This window comes from Apium graveolens, chromosome 8 (genome assembly GCF_009905375.1).
Source record: "Apium graveolens cultivar Ventura chromosome 8, ASM990537v1, whole genome shotgun sequence".
NCBI classification, from domain to species: domain Eukaryota; kingdom Viridiplantae; phylum Streptophyta; class Magnoliopsida; order Apiales; family Apiaceae; genus Apium; species Apium graveolens.
In genome coordinates, this window is record NC_133654.1 from 915,733 (window position 1) to 936,338 (window position 20,606).

At 38.4% G+C, this 20,606-nt stretch overlaps 2 protein-coding genes across 3 annotated transcripts; one reads left to right on the forward strand and one right to left on the reverse strand.

The window, feature by feature from the left end:
- The first annotated feature begins 5,930 nt into the window (after positions 1 to 5,930).
- On the forward strand, positions 5,931 to 8,942 carry LOC141676737 (protein SCARECROW-like). The gene is made up of 2 exons (XM_074482443.1): positions 5,931 to 7,925; positions 8,264 to 8,942. Exons 1-2 carry the CDS (start codon positions 6,196 to 6,198, stop codon positions 8,703 to 8,705), a joined length of 2,172 nt encoding a protein of 723 aa, XP_074338544.1. The 5' UTR covers positions 5,931 to 6,195; the 3' UTR covers positions 8,706 to 8,942.
- A 618-nt stretch (positions 8,943 to 9,560) lies between these two features.
- LOC141676835 (NADH dehydrogenase [ubiquinone] 1 alpha subcomplex subunit 1) lies at positions 9,561 to 15,405 on the reverse strand. Of its 2 annotated transcripts, XM_074482556.1 has the most exons (4): positions 15,153 to 15,405; positions 14,999 to 15,077; positions 13,664 to 13,748; positions 9,561 to 9,843 (listed from the first exon to the last, which is right to left on the reverse strand). In XM_074482556.1, exons 1-3 carry the CDS (start codon positions 15,261 to 15,263, stop codon positions 13,681 to 13,683), a joined length of 258 nt encoding a protein of 85 aa, XP_074338657.1. In that variant the 5' UTR covers positions 15,264 to 15,405; the 3' UTR covers positions 9,561 to 9,843; positions 13,664 to 13,680. The 2 variants fall into 2 exon arrangements, with proteins under 2 accessions (XP_074338657.1, XP_074338658.1); XM_074482557.1 differs by lacking the exon at positions 13,664 to 13,748 and having other exon boundaries at positions 15,153 to 15,392.
- Positions 15,406 to 20,606: the final 5,201 nt, after the last annotated feature.

Below are 20,606 nucleotides of genomic sequence, written 5' to 3' on the forward strand. Positions count from 1 at the left end.
AGGCCCTAGAATATCCATCCCCCACATAGCAAAGGGAATAGGTGAGTTGATAGAGGTCAGCATCTCGGGGGGTTGTCTGGCCACTGGTGCATGTTTCTGACAGCGATCACACTTCTTTACATATTCTTTGGCATCAGCCATCATTTCTGGCCAATAGAAGCCTAAACGGGTTATCTTATGAGCCAAGGCCCTGCCCCCCAAGTGTTGTCCACAAATACCTTCATGCACTTCTTCAAGAGCCAAGCGTGCCTCATCGGGCCTGAGACACCTCAAGTAGGGAACCACGAAAGATCTTTTGTAAAGAATCCCATCTATCAAAGAGTACCTTAGTGCCCGAACAGTTAACTTCCGTGCTTCAGTTGCATCATTTGGCAACCAACCGGTCTGAATGTGAGCCTTGATGGGATCAATCCATGACGTCCCCAAGCCTACGGGAGCCACAAGCTTAACATCTATGCTTCGTGTCTTCAAAACACGGAAGTACACACTCCCTGAACTTTCTTCAATCTCAGATGAAGCAAACTTTGATAGCGCATCTGCTTTAGCATTTTCTTCCCTTGGAATGTGTTCAACATGGCATTCATTAAATTGGGTCATCACAGCCCTTACTAGGCGAACATACTTAGCCATCGTATCATCTCTTGCCTCAAATTCTCCCTTTACCTGGGATATGATCAGCTTCGAGTCTCCACGGACCTTTAAGTTTTTGACTCTAAGTGTCCCAGCTAGACCAAGGCCAGCAATCAGGGCTTCATACTCTGCCTCATTGTTTGTGGTTGGGAAGTCTAGCTTCATGGCATACTCAATTAAGAATCCATCAGGGCTTTGCAAAACCAACCCTGCTCCACTGGAATTTGTTTTTGATGCTCCATCAAAATAGAGAACCCAATATTTTTTCTCCTTGTCCCCATTGTCGACTCCCTTGTCTTGAGGTATGGTATCTTCCTGCCCCCCGACTTCTTGGTTGGGTATGGTACATTCCACCACGAAGTCAGCTAGTGTCTGGGCTTTTATGGCCGTACGTGGCTTATACTTGAGATCGAACTCTCCCAACTCTATTGCCCACTTAATCAGTCTCCCACTTGCCTTGGGACTGTGAATGATATTTCTCAGTGGCTGATTTGTTAGCACTTCAATTTGGTGAGCTTGAAAATAAGGACGCAGCTTTCTTGAAGCCATTACCAAGGCTAAAGCGAATTTCTCAATGGCTGAATAATTCAACTCAGCACCATGCAAAATTTTGCTGACATAGTATACGGGTTTCTGGACTTTCAGTTCCTCCTTAACCAACACCGCGCTCAAGGCGCTTTCTGAAACAGCCAAGTACAAGAATAAAACTTCACTCAGAACTGGCTTGGCCAACAACGGGGCCTGGCCCATATACTTCTTTAACTCTTCAAATGCCTTCTGATTTTCCTCACTCCATATAAAGTCTTTAATGTTCTTTAATGACTTGAAGAATGACAAGCACTTGTCTCCTGACTTGGAGATGAATCGTCCTAGCGCAGCAACCCTTCCTGTGAGTTTCTGAACATCCTTGACAGTTTTTGGGGGTTCCATGTCCAGGATTGCCTTTATTTTATCGGGGTTAGCCTCAATTCCCCTCTTTGAGACCATCAATCCCAAGAATTTTCCAGATCCTACTCCGAAAGCACACTTCGTGGGATTCAACATCATCTTGTGGTACCTCAGGACCTCAAAAGCTTCCCTCAAATGGGTTATATGATCAGTCTTTACTAGACTCTTGACTAGCATGTCATCAACATAGACTTCCATAGTCTTCCAAATAAGATCCTTAAAAATTTTATTCACCAACCTTTGATAGGTGGCTCCTGCATTCTTGAGACCAAACGCCATAACAAGATAACAATAAACACCAAAGTCAGTGATAAATGATACCTTTGGAATGTCATCCTTATGCATTTTGATCTGGTTGTATCCGCTAAACCCATCCATGAAACTCAGCATCTCATGTCCAGCGGTGGCATCAATCAAAGTATCAATTCTAGGCAGCGGAAAACAGTCTTTGGGGCATGCATCATTCAGATCGGTGAAGTCTATACACATCCTCCACTTTCCATTAGCCTTCTTCACCATTACAGGGTTTGCTAACCACTCCGGAAATTGAATCTCCTCAATGAAACCAGCCTCTAAGAGCTTTTCCACTTCCTGCTTTATAGCCTCTTGTCTTTCCGGGGCAAAATTTCTTTTCTTTTGTTTCACTGTCTTCCGACTTGGATCCACGTTTAGCTTGTGAGTAATTAACTCCGGGTCTATGCCTGGCATATCAGCTGCTGACCATGCAAACACATCACTATTTTCTTGCAAAAATTTCACTAACTTCCCTCTAAGGGGCTCCTCTAATGTGGCTCCAATGAAAGTCATCCTCTCAGGATTCTTGAGATCTAAAGGAACCGAAACCAATTCTTCTGCTGGCCTTCCTCTATTCTCATCATTTTCTCGAACATCCATATCTTCAATAGGAAGAACCTGCCCCCCGACTCCGTCTGCCCTCAAAGAGGCCACATAACAGCTTCTAGCCATTTTTTGATCTACTCTCTCTTCTCCAATCCCGTTTCGGGTGGGAAACTTCATGACTGAATGGTAGGAAGAGGGGACTGCCTTGAAGGCATGTATCCCTGTTCTCCCCATGATAGCATTATAAGTTGAACTAGCCTTTACCACTATGAAATCCAGCATCTGCGTTGCTTGCCTTGGCTCCGTACCTATGGTGGTTGGCAACTTGATTATCCCTTCCACAGGACATTCTACTCCAGCAAATCCATATATCGGCATGTCGGTTGGTGTTAACTGGGAGTCGTTATACCCCATCCTTAGAAAGGTGTCGTGGAGCAAGATATCCACAGAAGCACCATTATCCACAAGGACCCTCTTAACCGGGCTATTTCCTATTATTGGTGTTATGACCAGCGGGTCGTCATGGGGAAACTTCACACCCTCTAGGTCGGAATCATCAAAAGCCAATGTTACTTCTGTCCTGGCCCTCTTCGGGGCTTCTCCAACAATATGCATAACCTCTCTAGTATATGCCTTTCTGGAATTTTTGGACAATCCAGCAGCAGTTGGACCTCCAAAGATCGTGTTTATCACAGGCCCTTGAGGTCTCGGCCCTCCATAAATGGTGTTTATAACTGGTCCTCTAGGTTGGGGATTCCGCCCCTGATCATCTTGGTCCCTCCTACGATCTTCAAAGTTCTTCCTTCCATTATTATTTATGTCCCCTCCATCTCCAGTATACTTATTCAATCTTCCTTTTCGAATCAAAAACTCAATTTCATCTTTCAATTGCCTACACTCATCGGTGTCATGGCCAACATCTTTGTGAAACCTGCAATACTTGCCCCTATCTAGCTTGGCGGGATCAGCCTTCAAGGGCTTAGGCCAGCGAATATCTCTGTCTTTCTCAATCTCCATCAAAATCTGACTTCTGGGAGCATTCAACTTAGCGTATTCAGTGAACTTTTGCCCAGGTCCTCCCTTCTTGGGGGTTGAATCAGGGTTTTGTTCGGTTCTAGGATATTTGTCCTTAGCGATATACTCCAAATCAGTTTTTCGTTTCTTGCCTCCAGTGGGCTCATTACTTACTACGGTCTTCCTCATACTTTCTTCAACCTTGATATACTTCCCTGCCCTCTCTTGGAGCTGCAACATGCTCTCAGGGGGTCGTTTGGCCAAAGACATCTTAAAAAACTCATCCCTAGTTCCTTGTTGCAATGCTATCATGGCTACCTTATCATCAAGATCTGGGACTTTTAAAGCCTCCTTTGTAAAACGATTCAGGTAATCTCTTAAGGATTCCTTAGCTCCTTGCACAAGACTCATAAGAGATGCTGAACTTTTCTCATGGACTCTTCCACTAATGAATTGCTTAATAAAAGCCTGACTTAGTTCTCTGAATGATCCAATAGAATTTGGGGGTAGGCGACTGTACCATCTTTGAGCCATACCAGACAGGGTTTGAGGGAAGGCCCGACATTTTATAGCATCATTCACGGGTTGCAGCAGCAGTGCATTAGAGAATGTCCTAACATGATTAGCGGGGTCTCCCGTGCCATCATAGGCTTTGATAGTGGGCATCTTGAATTTCCTTGAGACATGGGCATTCATTATCTCTTCTGTGAAGGGTGGAGTTGGATCATCAGGATCTCCAAGGGGAAGGAGATTGCTCGGATCAGTTCTTGGGACAGCAGCCCTTCTTCTTACCGGACCATCCAGGTCTATGATAGGAGGAGGATTTCTCCCCCTAGGAGGTATGTGGGGTCTGGTGGCTTGGTGAGCCTCCAAATCACGCCTCAGTCTTTGGATTTCAGCCTCATGAGCCCTGATCTTTTCCTGCACTTCTTGGGGATTCGCCCCTGGGGTGCTTTGGGGGCGTTGCCTTCCATCGGCTATTGGCTCTTTTCCAGGGCGCCTCCTTCTCGGGGCCACTTCATCATCCGAAGATTCGGAGTCTCTCTCAGTGTATGGACCAGAAAATTCCCGATCCTCAGGGATAGGATCCAAACCTCGTATATAGGGGGGCGACCGCCCTCGTGCTTCGCTTCGCCCAGCATATCCGCTTCCTCCAACCTCAGGGTGAAGGGGCATCCCATAAGGGGGGTTAGTAGTAACAACAGTTGAATATTCATACCCGACGGGTCGAGAATTCACAGGTATATGTACTTGCTGAACTTGAGGATTCGTACCTTGAATAGTCGGGGGAGTTGTCCCTTGTGGCTGAGGTTGAGTTGCCCCTGTCTGGGCTTCCCCCTGAGTAGATGCATAAGTTGAATGGGGAGGAACCTCTACGGTTGATGAAATCACCTGGGTTGTCTCTGATGGTGTTCTTTTCTCTAGAGCTCCAATTGTTCTCTGTGTTCTCGCCATGGTTGTTATTGCTTTCCCACAGACGGCGCCAAATGTTATGGATAAGAAATCAAGGTTATTACTTGCTGTGTTTAATACTAAGATTCGGGAGCTCAAGGCCTTTAATGGCTGCTCTCGTGTTTCGTGACTCAATCTGCCTTTACGAGATGCCTACGTATCTCTGTGAATTAGAGAATCAAGCCAAAAAACGTAGTTCTGATTTGTGGGGTGAGGCCCCTTATATAGATGTGGGAGTCCTTGAATTGGACTTGGTATAGGAGACTTGGTGGACAAGCCTCTGAATTAGGATAGACTTAGGAGTCCTAGGAAGTAGGAAGCTGATTCCTTATCCTTTTAGGTCCCCTTGAGGCTAATCTATAAGGATTTATATCCTTACCGGGACTCTTCTCAATAGCTGATTTTTCCCTTATTAATTAATTACGAAATTAATTAATAATTAGGGCTTTTGGGCCTTTTTTTATTCCATCAGGCCTGATCTGGTCCATCAGGCTTAACCTTTCTGGTCTGAGTTTCATATATCTTTTTATTGGGCCTAGCAGCCCACAGCTTATACAATTAATGCAGTATTTAATTATATAATCATAATTTATTTATCCCTATCAAATGGGGAGGCCAGGAAAAACAACAATGGATTTCAAAGTAGCACGGGGAAGAAAAGGGCCTTTAAAAGATTTGCAGGGGGGAGTCTGGGTGTGATTGTCGAGGTAGAGGGGGGAGAAGGAGCTGTCAATCCAATTAATTTCCCAAGGAGGATGCAACGTAGCGTTTGACATTTTGCTTTCAGAGGGCATCATCATCTTACCTTTTTCGTACTGCCCAATTTACTAACTCCTTTGTTTGTTTGTAGAGTGTTTTTATGTCTCTTATTTTCTTTGTTATGGACCCCCTCCCTTTGACTCTATCTCTTGGTCCTTTAGCTTGGAACCATATATATAAATACATATAACTTTTATAGGAAATGGAGAGAGATGGAGAGAGATACATTGGGTTTCGAGTTCTGGCTGGCGGATTCTGGCTTGGCAGTGAACAAAAATATAAATAAATATATAAATGTGTGCAACTGTGTATGCATGTATATAACATCATATGTATGTTCCGCTCTTACTTTTTTAAGCCGAGACAAACGTACATTGGCATTCTGAACAGTGAAAACTTTTTCTCGAGCTGGGTTGGCGTGTAAAAGTGTAACGTCTTTTAAACATTTAATCTTGTGTCAGCCTTTTTGTTACTCCTATTACTATACCTTCCTTCCTCCGGCATTGCATTTTTGCATCCGAGATTTATCATAAAAAATAAATAAAATTATCAATGGTGAGAAAAAGGTCAGTTTCCGAGATCCATGTTGAAACTGGTGATGAATGCGTCGACAATAGATTTTTAAGCCGCCGAGCAAATATGGATGCAGCAGGGATGGGGATTTTATCTACTAGCCTCCAAGGCAGGGAAGTCGTAAATAATAATACTAGCAATAGCAGTAGTAATAGTAATAGTAATAATAATACCAATTGTTTTAACCACCCACGCATTGCCAACTACTCCACCACCACCACCACCGTGATGTTATCTTCTTCTACCATCAACACCCACCCGGCTTCTAGTAATACTGCAATGGACTGCTCATCATCTCATCAATCTGCTTCGCCTTCCGTTTGTGTTTTTTCTGGTCTACCCTTGTTTCCGCCGGTGCAGCAGCAGCAGGCGCAGCCAACTACTCATACTTCAATTGGAATCCAAGATGCTAGTAGTAACAGCAGCGCCTCCATGACATGGATAGATGGCGTCATCAAGGATCTCATTCACACTTCATCTCCTGTGTCTATACCACAGCTCATCCAAAATGTTAGGGAAATTATAAGCCCCTGCAATCCCGGCCTTGCTGCACTGCTTGAGACTAGACTCCGCACTTTGACCACCACGGATCCAGACTATCTAATCATGATACCAAAGCAAACGGAAACTTCATCAAACTCTCAATATGCACACTTCCACAATCTTCAAACTACTTGTAAAGCAACTGCTGGGCAGCCCCAATTTCAACATGGCCAGGGTTCCTCATCAACTGCTCTTGCGGTTTATCCTGGGGATGTCGATAACATTGCTGCTGCTGCTGCTACTGCCAACCATTACAATAATTGGGGACTTCCCCAACCCGCGGCTAACACTACTGCAGTAATGCCTAATGACCGTATTAATCCCGTGATGCTGTCCAACCAAATTAATATGCACGAGGAATCCCAGCACCGAAAGCAGGAGATGCTGCCACCTCCTCCTCCGGCAGCAGCTGATGCGTCACGGCTTATGGATGATGCATCCATAGTAAGAGAGAAGAAAAAAGAAGAGATACGACAACTGAAGAGGGATGAAGAAGGTCTGCACCTGCTGAAGCTACTCCTGCAGTGTGCGGAGGCTGTATCTGCAGATAATTTTGAGGAGGCCAATACAATGCTATTGGAAATTTCGGAACTATCCACACCTTTTGGGACGTCAGCTCAAAGGGTGGGTGCTTACTTCTCAGAGGCAATGTCAGCCAGGTTAGTTAGCTCATGCTTAGGAATCTACGCTTCTCTTCCCACAACGGCGGTGCCTCCTCATGGCCAGAAAATGGCCTCAGCCTTCCAGGTTTTTAACGGTATAAGCCCCTTCGTAAAGTTCTCACACTTCACTGCAAACCAGGCCATTCAGGAAGCATTTGAGAGGGAGGATAGGGTGCATATCATTGACCTTGACATTATGCAAGGCCTCCAATGGCCGGGTCTCTTTCATATCCTGGCTTCTCGCCCTGGGGGACCTCCCTCCGTTCGACTCACAGGTTTTGGTACTTGTATGGAGGCTTTAGAAGCTACTGGTAAGCGTTTGTCGGACTTTGCTGATAAGTTAGGACTGCCATTTGAGTTCTCCCCAGTTGCCGATAAAGTTGGAAATCTAGATCCTGAAAGAATTAACGTGAGTAAAAAGGAGGCAGTTGCGGTTCACTGGTTGCAGCATTCACTCTACGATGTCACAGGCTCCGATGCAAACACGCTTTGGCTCTTGCAAAGGTAATTAATGTTACTATACCTTTGATCCGATTCTTGTCTGCATTTTGCACCAATTGGGCGTTGAATATATAACTCTAAATGTTTAGGTTTGTCCTAGTTAACTATTCTGGATTCGTTTATGTTGTGAGCAGCAAGAGGATCCTCAGATGGAGGTCTCTTGCGAAATTTTAAACTAATCAATCTTTGAGGGTGCACTCCTGATTTGTGAATTACTTCAAACCTATTAATGTAATAGAAGATTAATACATGTAATGGCATGGGGAAATATCACTTAGCATCAGAAACTGTAGTGAATATCACTTGTTCAGTTGTTCATGTGGTGCGCGTATTGTCTGCAGGTTGGCCCCAAAAGTAGTGACAGTGGTAGAGCAAGACCTGAGTCACACAGCCGATTCCTTCTTAGGAAGGTTTGTGGAGGCCATACATTACTTCTCTGCATTGTTTGACTCGCTCGGGGCAAGCTATGGGGAGGAAAGCGAGGAGAGGCATGTGGTGGAGCAGCAGTTGCTGTCGAGGGAGATAAAGAACGTGCTAGCCGTTGGGGGTCCTTCAAGGAGTGGCCGTGGCGAGTTAAGATTCAACAACTGGAGGGAGAAGCTTCAGCAATCTGGATTTAAGGGAATCTCTTTGGCTGGGAATGCTGCCGCACAGGCCACTCTCTTGCTCGGGATGTTCCCTTCTGATGGTTACACCTTGGTTGAGGATAACGGCACTCTCAAACTTGGTTGGAAAGATCTTTGCTTGCTTACTGCTTCTGCTTGGAAACCACTCTATAACTAATTTTTATAATTTAACCACTGTAAGTTAATGACATCAACAGCAAATTAGTTTTTTTTTGTGTAGGAATCTTTTGATCAATTTATGTTGCAAGAGATTCATTTTCTAATCTGCTCTACTCAGCAGCCCCCCACCCCTAGTTCATCTTCTTAAGACACACAGAATTAAAAAAAATTACGTACTAATCTTTAGATTGCTGAATCTTGTTAACCATTATTGATATACTTATGAATTAGTATGATTATTGAAAAGGCTCTCTTGTTCAGTTGTTCCCCGTAATCAAGCTCTTACAGACTACAGACTTCCATATAAAACTCGTGGCTATTCATTTATATTATATTGAGTGAAATCTGGAGTAAAGTTTTCGTAGAAGACGAGCCTGGATGAGAATGATCTGCACAATAAATAACTCTATGAATGTTCATTAGATGCCAAAATCCCAGGTAATTATGTCTACATGTTTTCTATTCATAGCCCTGATAAAGATTTACATTTGTTGAGTTTAATGTTATAATCAAAGCATCTCTTTGTAAATTAGTTTATCAATATTTTTGCATATACCTCGGTGACTAAATTAATGTATTCCCACGACTTCAATATACAACTCGTGGGTCGTGGCTATTCATTTATCTATTTTTGAGTAAAATCAGTAGCGTTTTCATAAAAGACAGAGCTTGAATGAGAATGACTTGCATAAGTAGAACTTTATATGGACCCCAGGATGCACAAAATCTAAGGTTCATATTTTTTTATGCAATCTTGAGAATACACTTTCAGTGTTCAAGTTTTGTTGAGGTTTTCTAGTGCAGGCAAAATTGCATACAAATACATGTCAATGGCAGAAACTCTGGAATCTGGTGAGGATCGAGAACACATCTTATGCTAGTATATATTTCGGAATTCAATAGTATAACATGATTTGATTGTCCATGTTCCGGCAGTTAAATAGTAAAACATGACTGTGAGACCATGCATGCAGAAAAGCCTATTTCCTGTTACAATGACTCGAGATCATATTTATTTTATTGTATTTAAAACACCAAAAATCATCGAGTATATTTGCAGAAAATATCCTGCGGAATTCAAACACCGCCAGAAGAAACATAGACGTCCCCTGTGTCCATTCAAGCACCTATGATTCCTGCATTAAAATATTAAATAAATAATCAGTATGCCTTATGTTTAACTGACGTTTATATATCCTCTTATGCACGCTCGGAAGCATGGACTCTTCGTTTTCGATGCCGTATGCGAGTCCGACTCGCCCGGCTTGGGGATTCGGCCCCAACTTGGCTGAGTACATATACACCTCTTATCAAGAATACTTATTTATTTATTTATTTATTTTTGACGAGTCCCGTATCCAAAACTCTCCGAGGTTTGGCGATTCCCCGTGTCCCGTGTCGCCATATCTGAGTCTGTGCTTCTTAGCTTTTGAACAGTGTACAAACAGTCTATACTATTAACATGTATGCTACAATATACTCCCTCCGTCGCACAATAATAGTCTCTTCTGAGAGATTTCCACTTTCAACTTCCAATGTACTCCTTCCATCTCATATTATATTGTCTTGTCTTAACTAATTTCTGGTCAAATTATTTAAATTTTGACTACATACACTTAATATATAAATAAATAAATTTCAAAACTTGTATAATTAGCTCTTTGAAATGTATTTTTCAATTTATAACAAAAATACATAAATTTGTCTTATTTATTGGTCAAGATTTTGGCAATTTGACCACATAGTGGTCAAAAAAAGACATATGATATGAGATGGAAGTAAATTTTATTGATATTTTTCCAAAATTACCCTTCTTGAAAAAATTGTATAAAATTAATAAGGGGTGAATAAGAGTATACATTCATGCATTTAGGATGGTTTAAGTGAAAATGTATCATTAAATTGATATTTTCACTTATCGATCGGAATCTTACCAACACCAACATATTAAATTTATTAATAAAATTTTCAAAGTACATAATTTTAGTAAACTAAAAATATATTTAAAGGTTAAATGGCTAACTTGCTAACTGATGTTTATAGAAAATAATTGCTAGGCAACACTATCATGCTTTTACATATTGTATATAAATATATGACGAGCTCCAACGAGACATAAGTCTAAAAAAACAACTGCGAAACCATACTTTACTAAATTGTCAAAAATATATATTTTGAATTTTAAAGAACTATTACCTTCCAATGCTTAAGGCTTTCCATGCAGAGAGAATTAGAAAGGCTAATAAATGATAACCTAATAGACCACGCATGACAAGTACACTAAGACCCGGAATGCTAGGGTCATCGCCGTTAAAATGCCAAAAGCACGAAGTAATAGGCCAGGGTCATAGTTGTTAAAAGGTTATAGGCACATGTGACATGCTCATATAGCTATAAGCCTACAACTCATATTAAACCACCCAACTTATCTAAACTATGAGCCAAACTGTAAAATAATCCTAATTAGATGACACAAATAATTATTAAAAAAATATACTTGAATTTAAAATATTAGCATAAAATACTTAACTAAATTTAATTTTCCACGCTCTGCATCAGTAGTTCAAGTTTTAGTTTCTTTCAATTTATCTAGAAAGAAGAAAAAAGGTAAAGAATATGAAAACAAATGTTGGAAATAAAGACAAAAATAATACTCTTCATTTATTAACGAAGATTACCTGAGATTTAGCATAGTTTAATTATTATATATCCTAATGGAAATCATACACCTGTCAAATGATTTTAATGTCAAATACATCATACAAATGCATAATACATCAATATTTTCTTTATTAATATGTAACATATTAATAATAAGTAATTGTATATGATTTATAATCCAAAGCTAAAATTGACATGTTCATACACAATTTAGAAAATAGATAAAAATTAAATGCATCATCAATACCAGGTCTTTTATATTTGTGAAAACAGTCTTGATTATTTTCAAACTGATCATTATAAAGAATTACTGATAAATGATAATTTAATCTAGCAGTCAAGCCTCTTTCTTCCCCTCTCATAGCTAAAGTACATGAGTTTAAATCTTCACTTTACCCTCCAAGAATACTTTAAAAACTATAATGCAAATTACCGCAAATAATCTTCTTCTTTGTTCTGAACATTACAATCCCAAACAATACTTTAAAAAAAAACAGATACAAAACATAGTCAGAGTGCAAAGAGTTTCACAGGATTCATTTTATTTTCATTAAGAGTAGAAATATAACTACTAACAATGTTTATAATCTTTACTCTTTACTTCATAACTCCCCAAACAATTTAAACTAGAATTTTAACCCGCGTGTTTTAGGAAGAATGTTCCATTCTCCTTGTCATTTTCCCTATATATCTTCATCTTAAAAAATTTTACTCCCTGGTATTTGTGCACTATCTCCACCTAATTTCTTTCTAAATAAAATTTTGTTTACAATTTTTAATTCCATTCCTTTCTTATTCCATTATGTTCAAGTGGACACAACCTAATATTGTGTTTGGTTGGCTTAAATTTGAAATTGGGGGGAATGTAATGAGATTTGAAGTGTATAATTGCTAAATATTCAAATTTTTCATTCTTTCATACATTTTACTCGTAACGACCTAAACTACAATTTAAACACCGTAACTAGGGCTGTAAACGAACCGAACTCGGACGAATTCGGACGAACTTTTAACGAACACGAGCAAAAAATTAACGAACCGAACAATGTTCGTTAACATTTTCGGACACTTTTCTTTGTCCGAACTCGAGTTCGGTAAAACTCGAACCGAACACGAGTTGTTCACGAACCTTTCGAACCGAACCGAGCTCGAACAAAATTCGAACAGTTCGTTAAGAAAAGGGGGCATATAAGCTTTGGGCTTCTTTGACTAACCAAATGCAGAGTGGTCAGTCCAAACCAATAGACCCAAATCCAATATTTTAATTATCAGGCAGAAGTGTACATCATTGCTAGTCAGAGCAATCAAACAAAAACAATCAATCCATCTTGATATATACACACGCTCTCTGGGTGATACATACGAAACGAGAGAGAGGCGAGACTGCAATACTCGGAGATGGCTATAGCCTACAAAGATCTTCTTCAGCTTTTCAAGACTATATAACAATCTTCAATTTATTGTGCACAAAAGTTTAAGAATTTGTAGGGTTTTAGTCTTCTTCTTTCTTCTTGTTCTTTTGGGTTTTTTTAATTTCGTTGAGTTTATGGTTTTTTCATCTCGAGCCCTGAATCTTGTAGGTTGTAGTTGTGTGTATTAGATCTCTTATATGTTTCTAAATTAAATTGGTTGAGTTATACTGTGTTTTTGTCGAACGAACTCGAGTCGAACGAACTCGAGTCGAACTCAAGTCGAACGAACTCGAGTCGAACTCGAGTCGAACGAACTCGAGTCGAACTCGAGTCGAACTCGAGTCGAACGTGTACAATGTTCGGTTCGACTCGTTAAAAATTTCGGACAGAAATTGGGGTTCGAACTCGAGTTCGGTAAGCTACCGAACCGAGCTTATCGAGCACGAACTCGAGCGAACTCGAGCGAGCTTACCGAACTGTCCGGTTCGCTTACAACTCTAACCGTAACTTACCCCAACTTGAGAGAGAACACGCAATTCCTTACCACGCCCATTTTCTTCGCAATTCATATCATTACAAATTTCCCTCCAACCCCCAATAGTTTTCTTTAATTTTATCTATTCCATTTCCCTAACTTACCCCAACTAACTTACCCCAACTTGAGAGAGAACACTCAATTTCTTACCACACCCATTTTCTTTGCAATTCATATCATAACAAATTTCCCTCCAACCCCCATTAGTTTTCTTTAATTTTATCTATTCCATTTCCCTGCATTTTATTCACCCCACCAAACACATCAGCAGCATATGAGATTAGCATATGAGATTGAGTGAGCATAAAGGTTGTTTCCACAAAAAGGCCCAGGAATCGAACCCATGACCATTGTGTGGAATCTAATCACCACGAAAACTTGGCAATAATACATGCTCCCGAACGAGATAAGTATGTCAGCTCCCTTCTTGCTCCTTCCCTCGCAACATCAAAAATTGAAATACTAATATACTACTACAGTACTACTATGACTATGAGCAAGTCCAATGCATAGCTATAATTGGTTTATTAGCTATAATATAGAACTAAGTTTGCAAAATCACCACTCCAATGCATAGCTATATGTATTCTTATAAATGCATAAATGCATAGTTGGTAAACACAATAATATTTTATGCATTGGTCCTATATCACTTAAAGGTAGTTGGTTCTATTTTAGAACTATGCATTGGAGCACTAGTTGTTTTTTAAGACCAAAAACTACTTTACCGCTATTGCCATTTTAGATTTAGCACCGGACTTGCTCTAATATACTTGTATCATATATATATAAACATATATATATAAGAATAATACATCTTAATTTTTTTAATCATGTATAGTCCATGCAGTTAGCTACTGATTGAATTTTATTGATGGTTTTTCAATATATGAAACTAGTATAATTGTATCTATCAATTTACAAGAACAACCACTTCATTCTTCATTCGCGTTTAGGCTCATTTATGATTTGCATTGATTCTGTTTGGTTGAACAAATATAACAAAGTGACTAACAATTCTGACTTAATATTCTTAAAATATAATGCCTGATGGGTTTTTCTTATTGTTACTTCAAAATTTTCTTAATGTTACTTCAAATTTTTCTTAATGTTACTTCAAATTGTGCTTGTTAACTGTATAACTTAATATTCTTAAAATATAATGCCTGATGGGTTTTTCTTATTGTTACTTCAAATTTTTCTTAATGTTACCTCAAATTGTGCTTGTTAACTGTATAATAATACAACACTATCCATAAATATATGGTTGTCATTCTGAAAATAATGATATATTAATAACTACATTATGTATACTTTGTTTAACATCATTTCTAGTTATAAATTCTTGATATCTTTGGTTTCAAAACCAAAACTGTGTCATTTCAAACCAAAACCCAGCTTAATTGCACCAATAATGTTTGATTCAGTTTGGTTGCTAATTTTTTACAAAAGAAAATTATTGACAAGGTTCGGTTATTTGTCAAAACCAACTGCAACAAGTCATCCCAAGTAGAATTGCAATAAAAAAAACAAGTAAAAATTGAGCAGCTATGTATACTAGAACATAGAGAGCGATGGGTTTTATTTAAGTTGGAGGATAACTCTAGAAAAGGGGTATAGATAAACCAATTGTAAAAATGCAAATAGTAATAAATTCCAGTTATTGGGAGGAATGAGAATTACCGGAAGTGGGAGGAGCTATTAGCTTCTTGTCACGCCTTTCCATGGCAACGTCCCACATATCATTGCCTATGTGCTTGGGCTGAGAGAGAGAGAGGGGGGGGGTCAAATAAAATAGATGTATAGGGAATTAGGATTAGGATAGATCTGGAAATACCCGGCCATGGGCTGCTTTGTGGATGAAATACTGGGCATTTCCAGCAATGCAAAGCATGCCGGCTATAATTCCCAACGGCAACGCCGCTTCCAACAGCACCCAACCCGCCATATCCACAGATTTGGTGATGAAACAACAATCTACGCCTTGCCACTTCCACTTGCTTTGTTCAAATTACTCCCCCGCCTTGCACCTTCTTACTCTCTTTACTCGCTTTGTTTACCCAAATAATAGTATTAGAAGCAGTGTGTAAAAATTAATCTGTACATGGGTAAACTGGGAATTAACTGAAATGATTATTCGGATTAAAAATCGGTAATATTTTAATATATAATAAAATATACTCCCTCCGTCCCACTGGATTGTTTACGTTACTTTTCGGCACGTTTTTCAATGCGTATTTAAAGTATAGTTTCATAATATTTTTTTAATTTTTTTTTTGAATAAAAGTTTTATGTTTAAACTTTTACTTAAAAAATATTGAAAAAATATTATGAAACTATATTTTATAGAAGTTTCGAAATATGTGCCTAATAGTAACGTAAACAGTGGGACGGAGGGAGTATATCATTTACATAATTAATATTAAAATATTTCATGCAACAAACAGTTTTTTCAGGACACCGAAGTAGAGGAGACCACTAGTGCGGGCCATGCGGTCCGGGCTGGGTTGATTACGGGTTGAACACGCGAACAGCGAACAATGAACCGACACGCAAGTTGAACGAATCGGGTCGGGCCGGGTTCGAACTGACAGACACGGACTCGTAACCGACACTAGACTCGTGAGCCATGCGGGCTGAACCGTGCGGGCCTTGCGGGTTGAGTGCGGGCTGTGCGTGTTGAGTTAGATTTAAGCTTTTGGACAAGGTTGGTCCACGTAGCCACGACATCCATCCATGTGCAATCTATTATGTCTATGTCACATAACATGAATGTGATGTCCAAGCGGCAAGCAGTCAAGCACAGAGAAACTATAAATAGAGTTTAATCACTTGTATTTTTTTAATAGAAAATTCGTGTATTGAAGATGTATAATAAATATTTTTTACTATATAAAATTCGAAATTAGTATATCAATGTTTATTAAAAAATAATTAATAAAATGTAACATTATTTTCTATTATATCACATAATTTATTCGAAATATTATAATTGTAATCAATTAATTTTATTATTTAAAGTTTTTGGTTAAAAAGAGGACGGTAACTCTTATAAATTTTATTAATTTAAAAAAATTACAAATGATGTGAGAGGACTCCTCTCTAAAAAAACGGAACAAACCGCATCAAACATTAAAAATTTACAAATCAAATGATATTAAAACTTTAAAAAAAATTACATTAAATATTTGTTCTAAAGTTGTTCGCTAGTTGAGGTTCCCGATTCGGATGAAGTATCCATTGTCATCCATGGCTCGTCGTCATCGTCGGAGTCTTCTTTTCTTCCTTGTTGTCTTTTATCGGCTTGATCCCAATCTTTTTTGCAAACTAAAATCTTTACAACGTCTGGCGCAAGACTGGATCGCTTCTCATTTAACACTCTTCTGTCTGCACTAAAAGCGGACTCGGACGCAATTGTAAAAGCTAGGACAACTAAAATATCCTTTGCAATTTTTGCTAAAACCGGAAATTGTAACTCATGATTCTTCCACCATGTTAGTATATCAAAATCATCATTTAACTCATAACTATATGAAAAAAATTCGTGAACCATACTAGTGGCAGAAGAAGGTACGGTAGATGACTCGGAAATTCTACATTTTTGTTTTTTGGTTAGTATAGATGAAATGGTACTACTAAACCTACTAGAAGTATTACTACTCTTTGGTGGTATAGTACTTTGAGTTTTTGGAGCATACATATCTATAAGACGAAATAACAAATTTAAACAATTATTTATATATAAAACATGATTATATGAAACTCCTAACACTGCATAATAATGTTCTAACATGTTTTCTAAACCTTCCTTCCTAACACTGAGATCAAGAATACATGCAATACCATAAATATACGGAAATTCGGTAAGGTATTCAATCCATTTAATTTTCATATCCTTAATAATATCACTAAAATTATCATTTTCTTCGTATTCCTTTAAACTAGTAACAATACTAACACATCCAATGATACAATGGTGTACATTTGGTTCATAAACATAAGAAAAAACTTTAGTAGCATGCGCAAAATAATAAAGTATGTCACGTACAGTAGATGCTAATTCCCAATCTTCCTCGGTAATAATTCCTCCTTCGTATTGGTGAATTGGATCGTCATTATATAAGATGGTATTAATGGGTTTATATTTAATTGTTTCCACAAGTAATTTATATGTCGAACTCCATCTTGTAGGACAATCGATACCCCATTTTTTCGGCCTTAGTCCATTTTCTTTACACAATTTCTTGTACCTAGACCTATATTTACCCGCCAAACGTAGATACTTAATTACCTTCCTAATAGGTTCTAATAAATTAGTTATTTGTTGAATTCCTACTTGAGTCGTTAAGTTAACTATGTGAGCACAACATCTAATGTGTAAAAATACTCCATCTAAAACTAAAGGAATTTCGGTCCCAATATAATTAATACATTTGTTGTTATTAGCAGCATTATCTAAGGATATTGTGAATACCTTGTTAAACAAATTAAATTCTTTAATTGTATCTAAAATTCTAGACATAATATTATAACCGGTGTGTGATTCGTCCATAACATCAAATGCAATAATTCATTTTTGTAACATGTAATCGACACCAATCCAATGAACGGTAACACATATATAAGGCTCACCTTGACTCGAACTCCAAAAATCACTAGTTAACGAAACCATACCATCAAATTCTCGAAAAAAATCAATTAATTGTGCTCTAGCGCAATGATATTGTGTTATTGTGTGCCGTTTTAGTGTATTTCTAGGAATTTTTCTAAATGCCGGATTTATCGTAGTTTTCATCATATATTCTAAATTATCACTCTCACCGTGAGAAAATGGTAACTCGTCTAGTATAACAAAAGTAGCAAAACTTTCTATCATTCTATCTCTACTATAGAAAAAAGGCATACCTCCACCTCCCGTTGATATCATAAAACCACTGAGTTGTGATTGTTGTGGACCTCTTCGTGCTTCTCCGCTTTCGTGACTCGCCTTCGTAATAGAGTGAATATTCTCCAAATGTCGGCTTAGTGTTCCCGTGCCGGTCCCTCGAGCATAACTAAATGGTGGTTGTGGTCTACCATTTTGTACACAAATCAAACAATGTACTTTAAATCTATTCGAATTATCAGGCATAGCTTCATTCAAAAAATATGTCCACACGTGCGATGATTGTCTCGAACTCGTAGCACCTACAGAAATTTAAAAACGAATAAAAATAGTAAAGGAATTTACAATCATCAATTAAAAAAAGAATTTACAAAATGAATAAATATTATAATAAACGAATAAACAAGTGCATAACATTTATCCTAATATATAGAGAAAAAACTTATAAAAGTAGCAGAATTCAGTTGACCTAAAAATAGTTTTTCCAAACATGTAATCTATAGAATAGAAACAGAAGCCAGAACTAGAACTCTAGAAGCCGTCGCCTTATATATACAATCAAAAGCACACAAAATCTAACATCACGGAAGCAGAAACCCATAATTTTCAGTTAAAATAAACAGGAAAATAATACCTTCTTCGGTATTAAACGTGGATCCGGGTCGAGGCGGGAGCATCGAAGCCGACGGGGTTGAACCTTGAGAAGAAATGTTCCATCTTCCCTGTTCCATTTTCCTATTCGTCTATTTCTGTTACCTTTATTTTATATTCGAATTTTTGTTGTTGAATTGAAAATTGCGAATGAGGATTGAATTATAAACGTGAATTGTTGAGAGTTGGGTTATGTTTGTGAAGTGTAAATTTTAATGTATGATTATGGATGTATGAATTTAGAATGTAGATGGAGAAAGGAGAAAGAAGTCGGAGAAAGAAGTTGGAGGTCGGAGAAATTGAGATTGAGAGAAACAGAAATTGAGGTCGAAGAAATTGTGAATAAAAGTGCTATTTGTATGTATATATTTATAAGGAAATCAAAGTGTCGTTGGAGGTGGAGGAGTGTAACGTTAACTTGCAAGTTAACGTTGCAATTACAGTCACAGAATCACAGACATCGCAGAAAACAGATCAGACGAGAAAGACGTTGGCACGTGAGGCACGTGCGGGCTCGTGCCGTTTCGGGTTCTGAAATTAGAATTCGTATTCGGTTCACCTAATTTAGCGAGTTGGGCGGGTTTGAACCGGCCCGGTTCGGTCCGAATTTTTTATGGTTTCCGTACGAACCGGTCCCGAATGAGCGGTTCAAACCTGCACATGTGGCCGGCTCTACACCCAAGGCTCATGCAAGATGACATGTAATCCATTTTTAAGCTTCAGCCCACTTCCAACTCCCCGTATATATAGCCCAACAACCTTCTTTTTAACAATAATAAAAAAAAAGATATACTTCCTTCGTCCCACTCATTTTCTTGCATATTTTTTTTCTCAAATTTGACATATATTTTAAGGTTATTATAAAATATAGTTTTATAATTTATTTTTAAAATTTTCTTTTTATATATAAAAATTTAAACATTATATTTTTATTTAAGGAAAAAATATTTAAAACTATTTAGGGAACTATACTTTACGGGACCTTAAAATGTGTGTCGATCCCCCGTCCTCAATCTAAAGAACCAGGAGGGATGGAGGGAGTATTTATACTCCATAGTATGTCCGGCTAGTCTAGAAGCCTCTCACATATCACCGAACTATCCATATGTTCACTCCTTTAACGTAGGGATGGCAAATTACCCGACCCGACGAATACCCGACCTGTTCCGATTCGTTTGATTTTTGCCCGAACTCAATTTTTTGGGTTTGGATCTGGATCTGGATATTAATTTTAGACCCGAAAAAATTTGGATATGGATTTGGATTTTAGGTATATCGAACCGATACCCGACCCGAAATCTGAAATCCGTTTCTAACCCGATCCGAACCCGAAATCCAAAAAAATATGATATCATATTTTTATCTTACATAATTTTGTAACAATTATACATGCATAGTCCTTCCTGCTTCAATCAGTGTTTTATTCTTCCTTTTCACAACTCCATTTTGTTGAGGTGTGCCAGGAGGTGAAAATTGTTGAGAAATTCCCTTGTATATGCATAGCTCATCCATCTTGCTATTTTTGAACTCAGTCCCATTGTCACTTCTCAGAATTTGCACTTTGTATTTTGTGCCATTTTTAATCAGTCTCAAATGATTCAAGGGAATATTTGATGTTTCATCCTTACTATGCAAGAAAAATACCAAGTAATTCTAGTATATTCATCAACAACTAGAGTGTACCTTTTCTTGTTGATTTACATGACATTCACAGGGCTAAAGGGATCTAAATGTAGCAATTGATATGGCTTTTTG

Bases quoted from the DNA above. Each gene is read 5' to 3' on its own strand.
- LOC141676737 (XM_074482443.1), top strand. From the start codon at position 6,196: ATGGTGAGAAAAAGGTCAGTTTCCGAGATCCATGTTGAAACTGGTGAT. The intron at 7,926-8,263 runs GTAATTAATGTT...TATTGTCTGCAG, and splicing joins ACGCTTTGGCTCTTGCAAAG to GTTGGCCCCAAAAGTAGTGA.
- LOC141676835 (XM_074482556.1), bottom strand. From the start codon at position 15,263: ATGGCGGGTTGGGTGCTGTTGGAAGCGGCGTTGCCGTTGGGAATTATA. The intron at 15,078-15,152 runs GTATTTCCAGAT...TCTCTCTCTCAG, and splicing joins ACAAAGCAGCCCATGGCCGG to CCCAAGCACATAGGCAATGA. The intron at 13,749-14,998 runs GTAATTCTCATT...TTGCGAGGGAAG, and splicing joins AATAGCTCCTCCCACTTCCG to GAGCAAGAAGGGAGCTGACA.